The 15,485-nt window shown below is 41.2% G+C and overlaps 1 protein-coding gene across 4 annotated transcripts in view; it reads right to left on the bottom strand.

Moving 5' to 3' along the window:
• Positions 1 to 15,485, bottom strand: part of CYL1 (alpha-N-acetylglucosaminidase family / NAGLU family) — a 468,268-nt gene that overhangs the window by 218,563 nt on the left and 234,220 nt on the right. For all 4 annotated transcript variants that reach the window (XM_089425378.1, XM_089425375.1, XM_089425370.1 and 1 more), the window contains exon 11: positions 12,651 to 12,701. In XM_089425378.1, coding sequence (XP_089281504.1) covers positions 12,651 to 12,701 — 51 coding nt within the window. The remainder of the gene's footprint in view (positions 1 to 12,650; positions 12,702 to 15,485) is intronic.

The following is a 15,485-nucleotide window of genomic DNA, read 5'->3' as shown; positions in this document are numbered from 1 at the left end:
TCCCTAACCTGCAAATCAAAAATGCAATCCCTACCCACGGCTTCTATTGCTCCCTCTTGACCCGTGGTTCTCTCCATCGCTGCACCTCTTCATCACGTTTCCTTACCCTTCCCTCACAGTCTTCATCCTCTCCATCCTGCAACTTCATCCATTGTCGTTGCCCTTTCCTCCCTCAAGTTGCTCTCCTCGCCGTCGTCGACCTACATTTCTGCACTCAACCAAACAATTCGACTTCATTTTACCTTTTTTTTGTTTCTTATGTTTTAGTTTCATTAGGTTATCCTTTTTAACATCATTCGATTTTGTTTTTAGGGTTTGCATTTCTTTATTTTTTTTGTTTACATTTCATTTTTTCTTTGTTTCGATTTTTATTGTAAATGAAATCTCAAAAAATTTAATCTTTTATTTTTATTTTCTAAATTCGATTTTGTATTTTTATTTTTTGTTGGGCTTTTAACTTTTCTTTTTTATTAATTTTTTTTTTATGACTTTGACTTCTAATTTTCAAATTCAATTTCATTTTTACCTTTTTTTTTTGAATCCTAGATTTGTTTTATTTTGATTTTAATTTTTCTCTTTTTGGTTTTGTTTTACATTTTTTATTTTTATTTTTTTTATATTTTGATTTCATTTAAAAGCATTTAAAACATTTAAAAGTCTAAAAAGTTTTTAAAAAATCATTTTTGTGACTTTAGAATGGCTAAAGAATTAAATCAAAAGAGGAATCTGAGCTTTTACATTTAAGAATTTGTTATTTTTATATGGCCTATGGCCCATAAAAATTTAAATTTGACTAAGGTCTTTTGATTTGATTTTTAGTCATTTGATTTCTTCATTTACCACATTAGATTAATTGTTTATATATCACTTTCCATAGGAGATGTGTATTTTTTTATTCAACTTTTAATAGGAGTTGACAGGTGAGATTAATATTAATGAAAGGTTAATTCAGGTCTTTGTATAGAGAAAGAGATGCTTTTTGCTTCCCAATATGAGGGAAATGTAAGAAGAAATAATTAAATTGTTAATCTAAAGTTCCTTGGTGTCTTTTCATGGTAGTGATTTCTCTATTGTCAGGTGTGATTAATCATTGACTATTGGAGAATGATCAATTATTCTAGATATGGGTTATTAATGAAAATCATTTTAAAACTAGAATCATTGCTTAGCATTTAAATTTCATAATTCTTCATAGGATTTAATTGCTAGAAAATCTTGCATGAAAACGTTTTGGGCGTTTACTTTTAATTGTTCATGATCGTTACTTTCGCCACATTTATAAACTGTTCGGGATAACTTGTTTTTGTTTAGTCTATGGTTAATTGAATGCAAAGGCACTAGTCTAAAATCATTTCTTTCTTGTGATTGTGTCTTATTTGTATTAATTGTTTAATCTATACATCTCAGTTGACCAAGATTTTGTTCTAAATTCATCAAGTTGTCCATCTTTAGGTCTCTTAGAACCTGTGTTTCACAGGCTATTCTCATTCATTCACCTTAGGGACTACCCCCTTTGACTTGTCTAAGAGAGGGTCTAAACGGAGTAAGGATTAGAGTGACAACCCTTACTCTCAGCGTTGTCACGGTGCCTAGACAATTTGTGTGACAACAGTACCTATAATGGAAAGTTGCCTTGATGACACCTTAGTCCCGATTGGGTTGATACATTAGTAGTTATTGTATCAAGATCCCTAACATTGCATATGTTGATACTCTTCTTATGAGAACTTTTCAAAGTGAGTATTGTCCTTGTATCAACTGATCAATTATGAATACCTCCCTAGTTAAGAGGGAGTGTTGAAAAGTGTAACTAGTATCGGTCTTCATAATTGCTATTTATATACTTGTCGAAAGAAGAAAAAGAAAAATATCTTTGTAAAAGAAAATTTATTTATTTAAGCATGGGTTTCATGCTCAAGGTCATTGGTCATTAGGTCAAAGCACCCATTGAGTGCTTCTAGGGTTTTTGTCTTGATTCAAAGTCATTGTCAATATGTAAAAGTCCCTTCTCGGGCACTTGTATTGTCAATAAAATATTTATTTTACATCTTAGAAGTGCCCATTTGCTCCCACGACCAAGTCGGCGAGCCTTTCACAAAGTCGACTTATTATAGGCTTCAACAGCCATTAGAAAGATATAAATAAGAGAACTTTGGCCTCCTTTTGTGATATGGCAAGAAAACAAACATCGATCCTCTGATCAGTGGTTTACAAAAAGGCATATGAAGGTTTGTTTCTTGCTAGAAGAGCCTAATGAATAGAAGTGAAGACTAGAAGGATTCAGATCCTTACATCTAGCTTTGTTTTGGTCACATATGCGAAAGGCTTAACACTGCTAGGGTTACCTCAAGTCTGAGTACCTCAAAGGAAGTTACAATTTGTTTTTGAAGCTTGGAAAGCCATTATCTTGTGAAGACATTTCCTCGTTGCTCTTGGGAAAATTAGTCTTGCATTGAAGAAAGTATGGTTGGCTTGGTTTTGGTGGAAGCAATATTATTGTCTTGGGTCTTGGAAGTCTCCATTGAAGTTGTTTCTATAAGAAGAGTTCTTTTAGGTTTTCCCCATTGGAGGGGTTTTGCCCTGGCTTGGAGCCTATCTTTGGTTTCTCTCTTTCTTTTGTTTGGGATTTTCATTATTTGGCAATTATCTTGATGATAAGAACATAAGAATTATAAGAAGAAGTAATAAAGAATCACAAATAATTGTCAAGGAAAGAGTAATAAATTTAATAAGAAACCCTCACTATTTCCCTAACGATTTCTCAACAGACCCTGCCCCAAAGGACATGTCTATTTGAACCCCTCTGGACAGTATAAATAAAGGGTGAGTTGAGCTCATTTGAATATACACAATTCGCATGAACGGATCTGAAATATTGCAGAGAAGAATAGCGAAGAAGAGAAAGGACGAAGTTTCAAATTGAAGAAGGGTTTCTCTTAAAGTCTGATTTGTGGAATTTTTGCCTTATCACATCTCTTGTTAAAGATTTGTTGCTGGTCTCTTGCTGATAGCTTTGTTGTGCAGAAAGAAGGACGGTTTCACTTGGCATCTACAGGGTTGAAGTCTTTATGTGGTCATGGATCTTGGACATCTCACTTTGATTTGATTCTATAAGAAGAGAATTTTTCTAGGTTTTCCCCTTGGAGGAGTTTTTCCCTAGCTTGGATCCTATATCTTGTGTTTACCATTTCTTGTGATCTTCATGTTTTGTACGTTTTGATAATTGTTTGATGAAGAACATACTTAAATTAATAAGAAGCAAACAAATTTCACAAGCAGTTATCAAAGAAAGATAAACTTAATCTAATTTGCAATCCTCTCGATTTGTCAACACTGCTGAGGTTGTAGAGGAGTTTGAGGAGTCCTCAGACTCTGAACCAGATGATGTTTATATAGCTCATGTTGATGATCCCATGTCTAGTAGTGGTGATGAGTTTGATCATGATGAGCAGTGACCATGTTGATCACTAATATGTAGATTTGTAGTAGGCCAGTGGCCCCATAGCTTGCAGCATTTTTTTTGGACTCCAAAGGCCATTTATAGCCTCATTGATTGCGTATTTTGTTGTTGATATGTAGTGCACTCTGTGCCATTTTGATATATTCACATTTATATGGTACATAGATGAGCAAACTTTGAATATTTTGTCTCTATTGGTTTGGAATCATGGTTTTAAATCTTAAAAATAGATTTTTCTTTAAAAATTAATTATTTCCTGTATCTTTTCAAACACTGGTCCATTGAAATTTTGTCATGTCCCTTCTCAAATGTATTAGTCACGAGGTGCAACACCACATTTTTGGCATCATTTTTGGCTTAGGAAGAGGACCTCACACGCAGAACTTAGGATATATAGGGAATTTGACTTTATTTCTAGCAGCTAGTGGAATGTGGGGGCCACCCACATGAATAATTCGAACTTGGCCATTGCATGAGCTTGGAGGGAATCGAATTAGTGCAAGGAGGGGCCCACATGAGGCTAAGGGGGCCCAAGGTGATAAAAGAGGAATGAACTCTCATTTTGAAGCATCTTCATTTTACAAACAAACTCATCATTGTACGCTCTGCTGCTTAGCGAGTCTACCGGTTGGTTAAGCAGGAGATTCAATCTCTACTTTGGGGGACTATTCGTGCCCGCCCTAGGGAGGTTTTCCACGGGGATTTCGGAGGTTCCAACATCGTCATATACTTCATCCAGCCACGCAGAGAAGGAGACTGCGTATTTCCTGGGCAGCCAGAAACACACAGGAGGAGATTGAGCCAGCAAGGAGGTCCATAGCTTGCTGGCAATTCTGGGAGCTGGAAAGGTTGTTGGTTGAGGACATTTTCGCCAGGTTTTCCAGCCAGCTCGACAAGTGTTTCATGAGTATGATTTTCTAGGAAGAGGGATTGCACAAAGGCCTCTTGCAACAAATTCGTGGTGCTTGGGAGAGCAGTCATCCAGGCCAAGAATCATCCGGGGAGCAAAGAGTCAATTAGCATAGGTGAACCCAACATTCTAGGGGCATTTTCAAAGGGATTTGCAGATTGTTTCCTGCAAGTCGAATTTGGCACCAACAGCTGGGGAGGGGCTCCAAGTTGGCCGAAATTCCAAAGTCAAAATCAAAGAAATTCCCTTCTCGGTTTTTCTGGGTTTTGTCCAAGGAGTCCGAGGTTGAAGGGATATAAATTTATGGGCAGTTTTTGGGCACATTCCAGCAAATCGAAGTTCAACAAGGCAGTGGTTTTACTGGGACAGCGCAGTGCAAAGTGGTGCAGCAACCGGGTAGCCTTCAACTCAGCTATTCCATCAACTAGGTTTTGTCAAGCTTGTCCTTGAAACAAGCACGGGTACACTATTCCATTTTATATTGTACCTATGCTCTTAGATTTTATAATATATGGCTCAACAGTTCCAAATTTACAGTGTTTTCATGGATGTATAATGCATGTTTTTAATTTTATGTTGTTGCATTGTTTATTTTTTTTAAAGCACTCATATTCCTACATAGGAACATTACAGTGGTATCAGAGCCTAGTTCTTGGCTCAGCTATAGGATTTGTTTCCTATGAGAGGAGAAGACTAGCAGAACATCACTTACCGAAGGCAGAGGTAAAGGAGCAGAGAAAGGGAATTAGAAATTACGCCAGATATGGAGGAAAGAGGGAAAGCAGTGGTCGGAGAGGAGGAAATGGCAGAGCCCAAGAGTAGGGAGGAGATGGCTTTCGATAGCCTCCTGAGGCCTTTGAGTGACTAGGCCAAGGGGCAGAAAGACATGCTAGAGGAGATCAAATCCTAGAATAGAGACAGGGCCACACCTAGAGGGTTTTTATGTGGGGAAACTTCCAGGGCCTCTCAACCTTTCAATCACCACGCACCAGAAACGCAGTGCCCTTCAGTTAGTGTGCCAACTAGGGCTACACTACACTCTTTCGTGCTAGTGGCACAAATCGAACCAGCAAGGGAGGAAGACACCCCTCAGATGGGGTATTACTTCAGAGAGTGGTAGGCGATGGACGAAGACTTCAAAGAAGCCCTCTCCTTCAGAGATTACTACAAGCTCAAGCAGAGTGAGAGGAACAAGGGGTACGGAGGACAAGGGACCCAAAACTATGAGCTGCAGAGAACTATAGGGAGGATGTATTTCCCTACATTTGATGGCACTGCCAAGTGCACAGCCAGGGCTTGGGTTGAAAAGATGGACACATACTTTCAACTCAACCGGATGACGGAGCAGGAAGCCATTAAGATGGCAGCGCTGCACTTGGAGGGGGAAGCCCATGACTGGTGGTTTCATGGCCTGACCACTTTGGGGCATGCCCAGATAGTTTCTTATGAGGACTTCACCCGAAGGGTGGTGGAGCGATTTGATCAGAGGGATCCAGAGGCATCTTTCAGGGAACTGACACAACTGCGCCAAACAGGCAACCCAGAGCAGTACTTCTCAGACTTTCTGCGTGTGTCAGTGATGGTCCTGGATCTGTCCAAGGCAAGGAGGGTATACACCTTCATTGAGGGCTTGCTTGAGCCCCTACATGGACTAGTGAAGTCACGCAGACCCTCCACGTTGTAGGAAGCGGTTGTGTGTGACAGAGATTTATAGGGGGCCATCCCCAAGACCAGAGCGCCATTTCCTACACAGAAGGGGCATGAGACTAGACCCCCACCACGATGACCACATAGGGGAGGGGGCAGTTAGATGAGGAGACACGGAAAGACCTCCGAGGAGGAAGCTATGCTTCACATGCAGAGAGCCCTGGGCACCTAGCGATAGGTGCACTGCACGTAGAGCACATTACATTGAGGTCTTCTCTGACAGTGACCAGGAGGACAAGGTGGAGCAGGATTGTGGTGGGACAGATGGAGAGAGTCCGGCAGACAAAGGGCCACCACCAACACCTCCATAGGGAGGGGCATCTCTTGCCACATCAGGAGGATTCCTTGCTTCTTTATGGTGATTCCTAAGTTTTTGACACTCAGGATCAGAGGTACGGTACAGGGACAGAGGGTGTCGGTGTTGGTGGATAGTGGGGATACCCACAATTTCATAGATGCACAGTTGGTCCAAAGGAGGGGTCTCACCACAGTAGAGTTTGAGGGGTTCTCAGTCCTAGTACCAGGTGACCGTACCATCCAGTGTACCAGATACGTGCCCTCCTTGATAGTAGTTACGAGAAACTACTCGATGACAGACCACTTCTTTGTGGTTGATATGCCAAACACCAACGTAGTGACAAGTGTCTAGTGGTTGTATTCCCTTGGGCAAGTCACAACAAATTGGAGGAAACCTGAGATGGAGTTCATGGGGCCAGATGGCAAACTGGTGGTATTGAGAGGCATGCAGTCTTATTCGCCTCAAACAGTTTCGACCCACAGGATGAAGGCATAACTCCAGCATGGGGACATTGCATGGGCAGTCGAGTTGAGGATCTTAGAGGTTGGGGGACAGGCACAGCCACCACCAACAGTCATACAAGATTTACTGGACAGATATGCGGTACTGTTCGGGAACATTCCACCAGTGTAGCCACCAGATAGAGGGTTTGAGCACACCATTGAGCTGGAGCCGGGTATACAGGTAGTCATCACTACTCCTTACAGGCACCCCAAAGCCTATAAGGACGAGATAGAGAAGGCCATCCAGGAGTTGCTGGCGTTGGGCCATATCAGGCCAAGTTCTAGTCCTTTCGCTTCTTTCATAGTGTTGGTGAAGAAGAAGGATGGAACCCTCCGGATGTGTATCGACTACTGAGCCCTTAACCAGAAGACTCTTAAGAACCGGTACCCCATTCCCCGCATTGATGAGCTGATGGATGAGCTTAGAGGAGCCAAGTACTTCTCTAAGATTGATCTGCGTTCAGGGTACCACCAGATTAGAGTTCGGGATCAGGACATCCTGACGACAACATTCTAGTTCCACTATGGGCACATTGAGTTTCTGGTCCTGCCATCTGGATTGACCAACGCTCCAGCCACATTCCAGTCTTGTCTGAACCATATCTTTCGGGGACAGTTGAGGTTCGTGCTAGTGTTCTTTGATGACATCCTGATCTATAGCTGGATGTGGGAGGAGCACCTCCAACACTTGGAGGAGGTACTGTGCATTCTGGAGGAGTAGCAGTTTTATGCCAAACTCTCCAAGTGCGAGTTTGGATTGACAGAGATATCTCGGGCATACCATTGGAGCAAATGACGTGAAGGTTCACGAGGAGAAGATTCAGGCCTTCCAGGATTGGCCAATACCCCGACATGTGACTACACTGAAAGGCTTCTTGGGTATTTGCACTTACTACAGAAAGTTTGTCAAAGGGTTCTCACAGCTGGCAACACCTTTGACCGACTTGACCAAGAAAGGGCCCTTCGCATGAACTGATGGAACACAGGCTACTTTTGATCGCCTCAAGGAGGTGATGAGCTATTGCCCTGTTTTGGCACTCCCAGAATTTTCCCGACCATTCACGGTGGAGTGTGATGCATCTAGGGTAGAAGTTGGAGCCGTATTGTCACAAGAGGGGTATCCCATAGCTTTCGAGAGTCAGAAGCTCCTACTGCATGAGTTTTCATATTCCATATATGACAAGGAGATGCTGGCCATTATGAATGCATTGGGCAAGTTCCGCCAATACTTGGTGGGCAACTGGTTCCGAGTGAAGACTGATCACAATAGTCTTCGACATTTCATGGGGCAGCAGGGCCTCAATGATAGGCAGCAGAGATGGGCCAACAAGGTGCAGGCCTATGATGTTGACATTGGGTATGTGCAAGGCAAGCACAACGTGGTGGCCGATGCTCTATCCAGGAGATCAGTTGGGTTATCTCTCATCAACATCTGCCAGGATTGGAAGGCTCAGTGGTTGGTGGAGTACTCCAAGGACAGGAGGGCATGCGAGGTGCTGGAGGGGACACATGTAGATCAGTGTTAACGTGTAATAGATGAGGTCATCTATTACAAGGGGCGCATTTACTTGGTGCCCAACTCGCATTTGAGGGAGAGGGTACTCCACGTAGCTCACGATTCACCACTATCCGAACACCAGGGTTTCCGGAAGACTTACATGGTTGTTCGAGAGAGGTTCACATGGAAGGGCCTCAAGGAGGACGTGTTGTAGCACGTACGGGAGTGTGAGACCTGCCAATGGAACAAGGGGGAGCTAACTCACCCTGCAGGGCTACTACAGCCACTTCCCATTCAGGAGGGGAAATGGGAAAGTATTTCGATGGATTTCATCACTGGGCTCCCAAATATTGCATATATGTAGTGGTCGACAGGTTGACCAAATTTTCCCACTTCTTCACCATCCCCACTAGGTACATAGCTACACAGGTTGTCGAGTTGTTCTTCCGGGAGGTGTTCAGGCTACATGAGCTCCCCAAGAACATTGTGAGTGACAGAGACAACAGATTCATAGGCGGCTTTTGGCAGGAGCTCTTCAGGTTGGTTGGGACAGAGCTCACTCCTAGCACCAGTTATCACCCTCGGACGGATGGCCAGAAAAAGAGGGTCAACCAGTGGTTGGAGGGGTACCTGAGGAACCATGTGACAAGTCAGCAGAGGACGTGGATTCGGTGGTTGCACTTGGGCGAGTTCTGCTACATCACCATGCACCACATGTCTATTGATATGACTCTTTCCCGTGCCCTCTATGGATATGATGAACTAACTTTTGATGATATTGTTTTCGGAGACAGTCGTGCCCCAAAGGCCAAAGACTGAGTCCAAGAGAGCCAAGACATCCTCAAGGCTCTCAAGGATAATTTAGCGACAACCCAAAATCAACAAAAATTGTATGCAAATTGGCAAAGGATAGAGAGGCACTTTGAGGACGGAGACTTCGTATACCTCTGATTGCAGCCTTACAAACAATCTACACTAAAACAGAAAGGGGCTGAGAAGCTACAGCCATGCTTCTATGGGCCCTATCAGGTGACTAGGCGGGTTAGGGAGGTGACTTACGAGCTAGAGCTACCTCTGGGGAGTAGAATCCATATCGTATTTCATGTCTCATGCCTGAAGAAGGTGTTGGGACAACAGGTTACAGCAGTGGCCGATCTACCCCCGTTGGATGATGAGGGCCATTTGGTGTTGGAACTAGAGGCTATTTTGGAGAGTAGGGAGACGAAACTGAGGAGAAGGACCATCTGGGAGCTCTTGGTACGCTAGAAGAACTTGCTGGGTGAGGATGCCACCTGGGAAGGTGAGCACATACTGGAGCACCCAGCTTTGTGGTTGCTTGAGGGCAAGCAACATTTGGGAGGGGAGGACTGTCATGTCCCTTCTCAAATGTATTAATCACTGGGTGCAACACCACATTTTTGGCATCATTTTTGGCTTAGGAGGAGTACCCCACATGCATAACTTAGGAACTATAGGGAATTTGACTTTATTTCTAGCAGCTAATGGAATTTGGGGGCCACCCACATGAATAATTTGAACTTGACATTGCATGAGTTTGAAGGGAATCGAATTAGTGTAAGGAGGGGCCCGCATGAGGCTAAGGGGGCCCAAGGTGATAAAAGAGGAATGAGCTCTCATTTTGCAGCATCTTGATCATTTTACAAACAAACTCATCTTTGTACGCTCTGCTGCTTCGAGAGTCTACCGCTATTTAGCCACGAATCTTCCAAGCGGGAGATTCAACGTCTACTTCGGGGGACCATCCGTGCCTGCCCTAGGGACGCTGTTCCACAGGGATTTCGGAGGTTCCAGCATTGTCATACACTTCATCCAGCCATGCAGAGAAGGAGACTGCGCATTTCCTAGGCAGCGAGAAACACGCAGGAGGAGATCAAGTCAGCAAGGAGGTCCATAGCTTGCTGGGAGTTCCGGGAGCTGGAAAGGTTGTTGGTTGAGGACATTTTAGCAGGGTTTTACAGCCAACACGACAGGTGTTTCAACAGTACGATTTTCTGGGTAGAGGGATTGCACAGAGGCCTCTAGCAGCGAATTTGTGGTGTTTGGGAGAGTAGTCATCCGGACCAAGAATCATCCAAGGATCAAGGAGTCAGTTAGCATAGGTGAATCCAGCATTGTAGGGGTGTTTTTAGAGGGATTTGCAAGTTGTTTCCTGCAAGTCGAATTTGGCAGCAGTAGTTGGGGAGGGGCTCCAAAGAGGCCGAAATTCCAAAGTCAAAACCAGAGAAATTCCCTTCTGGGTTTTTCTGGGTTTTGTTCAAGGAATCCGAGGCTAAAAGGATATAAATTTTTGGGCAGTTTTTGGGCACATTCTAGCAAGTCGAAGTTCAGCGCGACAGTAGTTTTACTGGGACAGCGCATTGCAAAGTGGTGCAGCAACTGAGCAGCCTTCAACTCCGCTATTCCATCACCTAGGTTTTGTCAAGCTTGTCCTTGAGACAAGCATAGGTGCACCATTCCATTTTATATTGTACCTATGCTCTTAGATTTTATAATATATGGCTCAGCGGTTCCATATTTACAGTGTTTTCATGGATGTATAATGTATGGTTTTAATTTTATGCTGCTGCACTGTTTATTTGTTTAAAACCACTCATATTCCTACATAGGAACATTATAGATTTGACCAGTCCCGGTTTGACTAGTTTCGGTTTGAAACCCAGTTTGGTAGATGGACCAATCCGGTCACCAGTTCCGCTTTTGAATACTATGGTGTATATACTATATAGTGGTCAAAGGAGGTGGGTTTGGCCAAGATCACACCCATTCACATGGTGGGGCTGACTTGACCTTTTGGGGCCTACATGTGCTCCAAAATTTACAATTTAAATTTAATTTTCTTTATCTTTCAAGGGCTGACATATGTAGCTGGGGAATACCAACCGCAGCTACCCAAAAAATCAACAAAAATCGCCCGGCAGATAGGTTAGCTGCTGATTGATAAAAGCAGACCTGGGATTTCTTTGACACAGACCATCAGAGGCAAGATTGTGAGATTGGGAGAGTCTTATATATCTCTAATACTCATTAAATTAGATACAGATCTTGTTAAGGAATAGAGACTATCCAGAGTTGGTTGCTTTGAGATCCCTCTTAAAACTAGCAATGGCAAAGAATATACTATATAGACTCCCTACAGGTATTTGGAGAACCTACTTTTGTCATCAAGTGGATGAATAAAGAACTGAATGTACATTCGGTTTTCTTACTACCTTCCACTTAGCACTTGAAGGAGATAGCAGGATTTTTCAATGATTTCACTATCAGTCATGTCTACAGGGAGCTGAATCGAGTAGCTTATGTCTTATCAAAGGAAGCTCTGCAGCCTGAACACCAATTTATACTTGAATATCAGGATGGGGTCCCAAGGAAATCAAGAATGCCTCAATAAATTTAAATTTACAATCAGTAGCATAGGAATCTATGAATAGAATGTTGAAAGAACTCCATTGAATATCTGAAGATGATGTACTAAAGGACTGATAAATATTTTTGTTAAATTTTGTAATGTTGAACAGTAATAGGAGTTTCACATACCATATTTAGAACAAAATCACAGAAAATACTGGATTTCCATGGGGAATACTAAGGATGACATAATGTTTCTCTTTTTGCTACAATGATCCTCAAAACTCCTGCTTAAATTAAATGTCATCTGTGATAAGCACCTGATACATGTGATGTTAATTCTGTTTTCAAATAAAAAATGCAACTTTTTCTCAGGGAAAATCTTTGTCCATCACATCCTCAACCATATAGATAACTTACTATATATATCTACCCTATCTTACATTGATTTACAATTAACCAGCAATTCAGTTAGGAAAATCTAATATTTATATTACAACACCCTACTTATCATATATTGTGCGTTTCCTAAATACTTCCCAATCTTCTACTAAAGATACCATAGAATCTCCGCACATATTGTCTAGCAACTTTGTCTGCTTTGTGGTTTATTTTAATTAATTGAAAACAAGCTTCATTTTCTCTTATGGAAGTGTTTCAACTTTCAATCTGCAGAATCACTTTATTAATGCCTCTACACATCTTACAGCTTGGAAATGTCTCCTTAGTTGATTTTCTTATATCTGCATACATCTCTTTTGTTTACACCCTTCTTATTCATCAAACTTTTAAACTGACTTCGAATTCAGTGTCAATGTAATGAAATGATATTAATCCATTTGTAACTAAATGAATGTAATTCCTTGTTAGAGTATGGCCATATAACAAAATAAGGACGATGTGCATACTTTCATTTGAGGTGGCTTCCAAAATTCAGCATCAGATGAAAATAACCATCCCTGCATATGAAGAAAGCAAGTGATCAGAAACATTACACACACAAGTTTAAGTCTACCTTTATGATAGTAATTGATGCATCTAGAGTAAAACAATGAGGTAAAGATTGAAAGGCAACACAAAACTTGACATCAAATGTCCCATAGCCACCTTTGATCACCACAGTAAATGTCACCCTAACCTAAATTCCTCTCATTAAACTAACTTAAGCTCAAAAGTTGTTTTGTACTCAGCACATCATCCTACAGAATTGTTTGACAATCGTGATTTTTGACATCCTAGCCATCGTGTGAATACTGAACTCAAATCTTCTCATCGCATTTTTACTGGGATAATGACTTTTTCCAGAACACTATGTTAAGAAAAGCTTAAGCATGATGCCAAAAAGGCACTCTTATATGATAGGGTCAGGGTAAAATGTGATCAAATGATCAACGTAAATAAAAGATCTTTAAAACTCTATCTGGTCAATCCTCACATAGCCACCTTTGATCACCACAGTAAATGTCACTCTAACTTAAATTCCTCTCATTAGAGTAACTCAAGCCCAAAAGTTGTTTTACACTCAGCACATCATCCTACAGAATTGTTTGACAATTGGGATTTTCGAAATCATAGACATCATGTGAATATTGAACTCAAATATGCTCATCGTATTTTATTGAGATGATTATTTTTTCCAGAGCACTATCTTAAGAAAATCTTAAGCATGATGCCAAAATGCCAGTCTTATATGATTGGGTAAAACAGTATCAAATGATCAACGTAAATAAAAGATCTTGAAAACTCTGTCTGGTCAATCCAAGATCACCTGCTCAAGGAAAAAAATTGAGGCTTTTGAAAGGTTGTTGAAGACTTAATAAGCCACCCATGGATTTTTTATAATAAGTGTCCAATAAATATGTATTTGGGTGTTCAAGGTCAGTATGAGTGGTTTTGTTGGTTCAGTGTCAAGTTAACTTCATTGGGCACCCAACATGTAAGATCAGGGCTCAGATCACAAGGAGGAAGTCGAACTCTGTGGGATTAGGAAAGCAGTTTTGTTTATAGTAAGATCACCCTTTTAAATCATATCAGTAATTTCTCTTATTTTTCATCCCACTTGTTGAAATTTGGGGCACCTTTGGGATGAATTTCCCCAAGGAAACCCAACTACCGCCAAGAGAAGCCCATCTTGCCCCAAAGGAAAGTTCAAATTGGATAAAGAAATTATTATTCAATGTGGTCCAAATCTGCTTGGGCAAGTGATCGTCAAATCATGTGAAAATAAATTTAATGCTAATATAAATTTAAATATTTCCCTCCAAGTTTCAAGTCGACCTCATCATATCGGTCTGCCCCAATAGCCGTGACTTTTCACTCAAAGAATAAAGTATAAATTGGGAACCTATCCTCCATTTGTCACATACAATTCATACTTCTGTGGCAGTTAGTACATCTATGTGGTTAAGTCTTCTGAGGCTCCTCATATTATTTAATGTGGCTCGCATTGTCTTACTGTGGCCCGCAATTTTTAATGTGGCTCGCATTGGCTTACTGTGGCTCGCAATTATTTACTATGGCTCACAATTCTTACTGTGGATCGCAAGTATTCTACTGAGGCACGGATTATTTGTTTATGGCTCGTATTTTATCTCTTTGTGCATCGCACATGTCTCTACGGATCGCATGCATAATAATGACAATGTGGCTCACATACATTCCTGTGGTTCCCTCTATATCCCTGTGGCTTGCACAATGACTCTATAGTGGCATCACTATACTTTGTGCATCATAGTATATTACAGAGGCATCACTATACTCTATGGTGGCATCGCTATGTTTTGAGGCTTGTATGTTATGACAGTGGCTCTCTCTTGATATCTGAGGCACGCAATGAATCTCTGTGGTGAATCGCATTTGTTGTGCCTTGCTATCAGCTTCTTATGGTTCGCATACATATTACAATGAAGCTCGCATTTAATATATTACAAGTGAAGCTCGCATTTGATATATTACAGTGGTTTGTATCTCATAACTTTGTGGAATTTTCTTATGGTTCGCATACATATGACAATGAAGCTTGCATTTAATATATTTACAGTGTGAAGCTTGCATTTGATATATTACAGTGATTCGTAGCTCATAACTATGTGTCATCTCCTTAGGGATCGCATACATATTACAGTGAGGTTTGCTATATCTTAGAGTTTCGTTATATTCAGTAGCTTCCTATACTCAAAGGCTCACTATACTTCTATACTCCATGGCTCACTACATCTCTATTGCTCGCATTGTGACTTGCATACTTCTATGTTATATATGCGGGCAATGACACTTAGGGAAACCCTCATGACGATAGGGTTGTGTCAATCATATTTGGTAGAGTATCCTTCAGTGAAAACAATATGTGACAATTGTAATATTGATGACAATGATAACGTAACTCTTATACAATTATGCATAGCAGTGATATTTTTGATGAATGGGCATGATACATGGAAGTGATAGTAGTTCTTATGACAATGATTATTTCTCCTATGACCATAATATTTGGGCAGCAACTCTAGTTCCTATAACAGTGATCTATATGTACATGACAATGCCTTTGATCTTCGTGACAGTGTTCTTGGTATATGACAATGAATCTTTGATATGGCAGTAACCTTGTTTGGCAGTAACCTTGTATGGCAATAATCTTGTATATGATAGTTACCTTGATGAGAGGTAGTGACCTTGACATGACAGTAATATTTGGTGTATTACAGTATGTTCATAACAATGGAGGCAGTTATAGATGGCAGTAT

The sequence above is a fragment of the Pinus tabuliformis genome, chromosome 6, assembly GCF_031772625.1.
Source record: "Pinus tabuliformis cultivar Carrire ecotype Pingquan chromosome 6, CPIR1, whole genome shotgun sequence".
Taxonomy (NCBI): domain Eukaryota; kingdom Viridiplantae; phylum Streptophyta; class Pinopsida; order Pinales; family Pinaceae; genus Pinus; species Pinus tabuliformis.
Note: the sequence above shows the minus strand (reverse complement) of the source record. Positions and strands in the feature narration are given on the sequence as shown.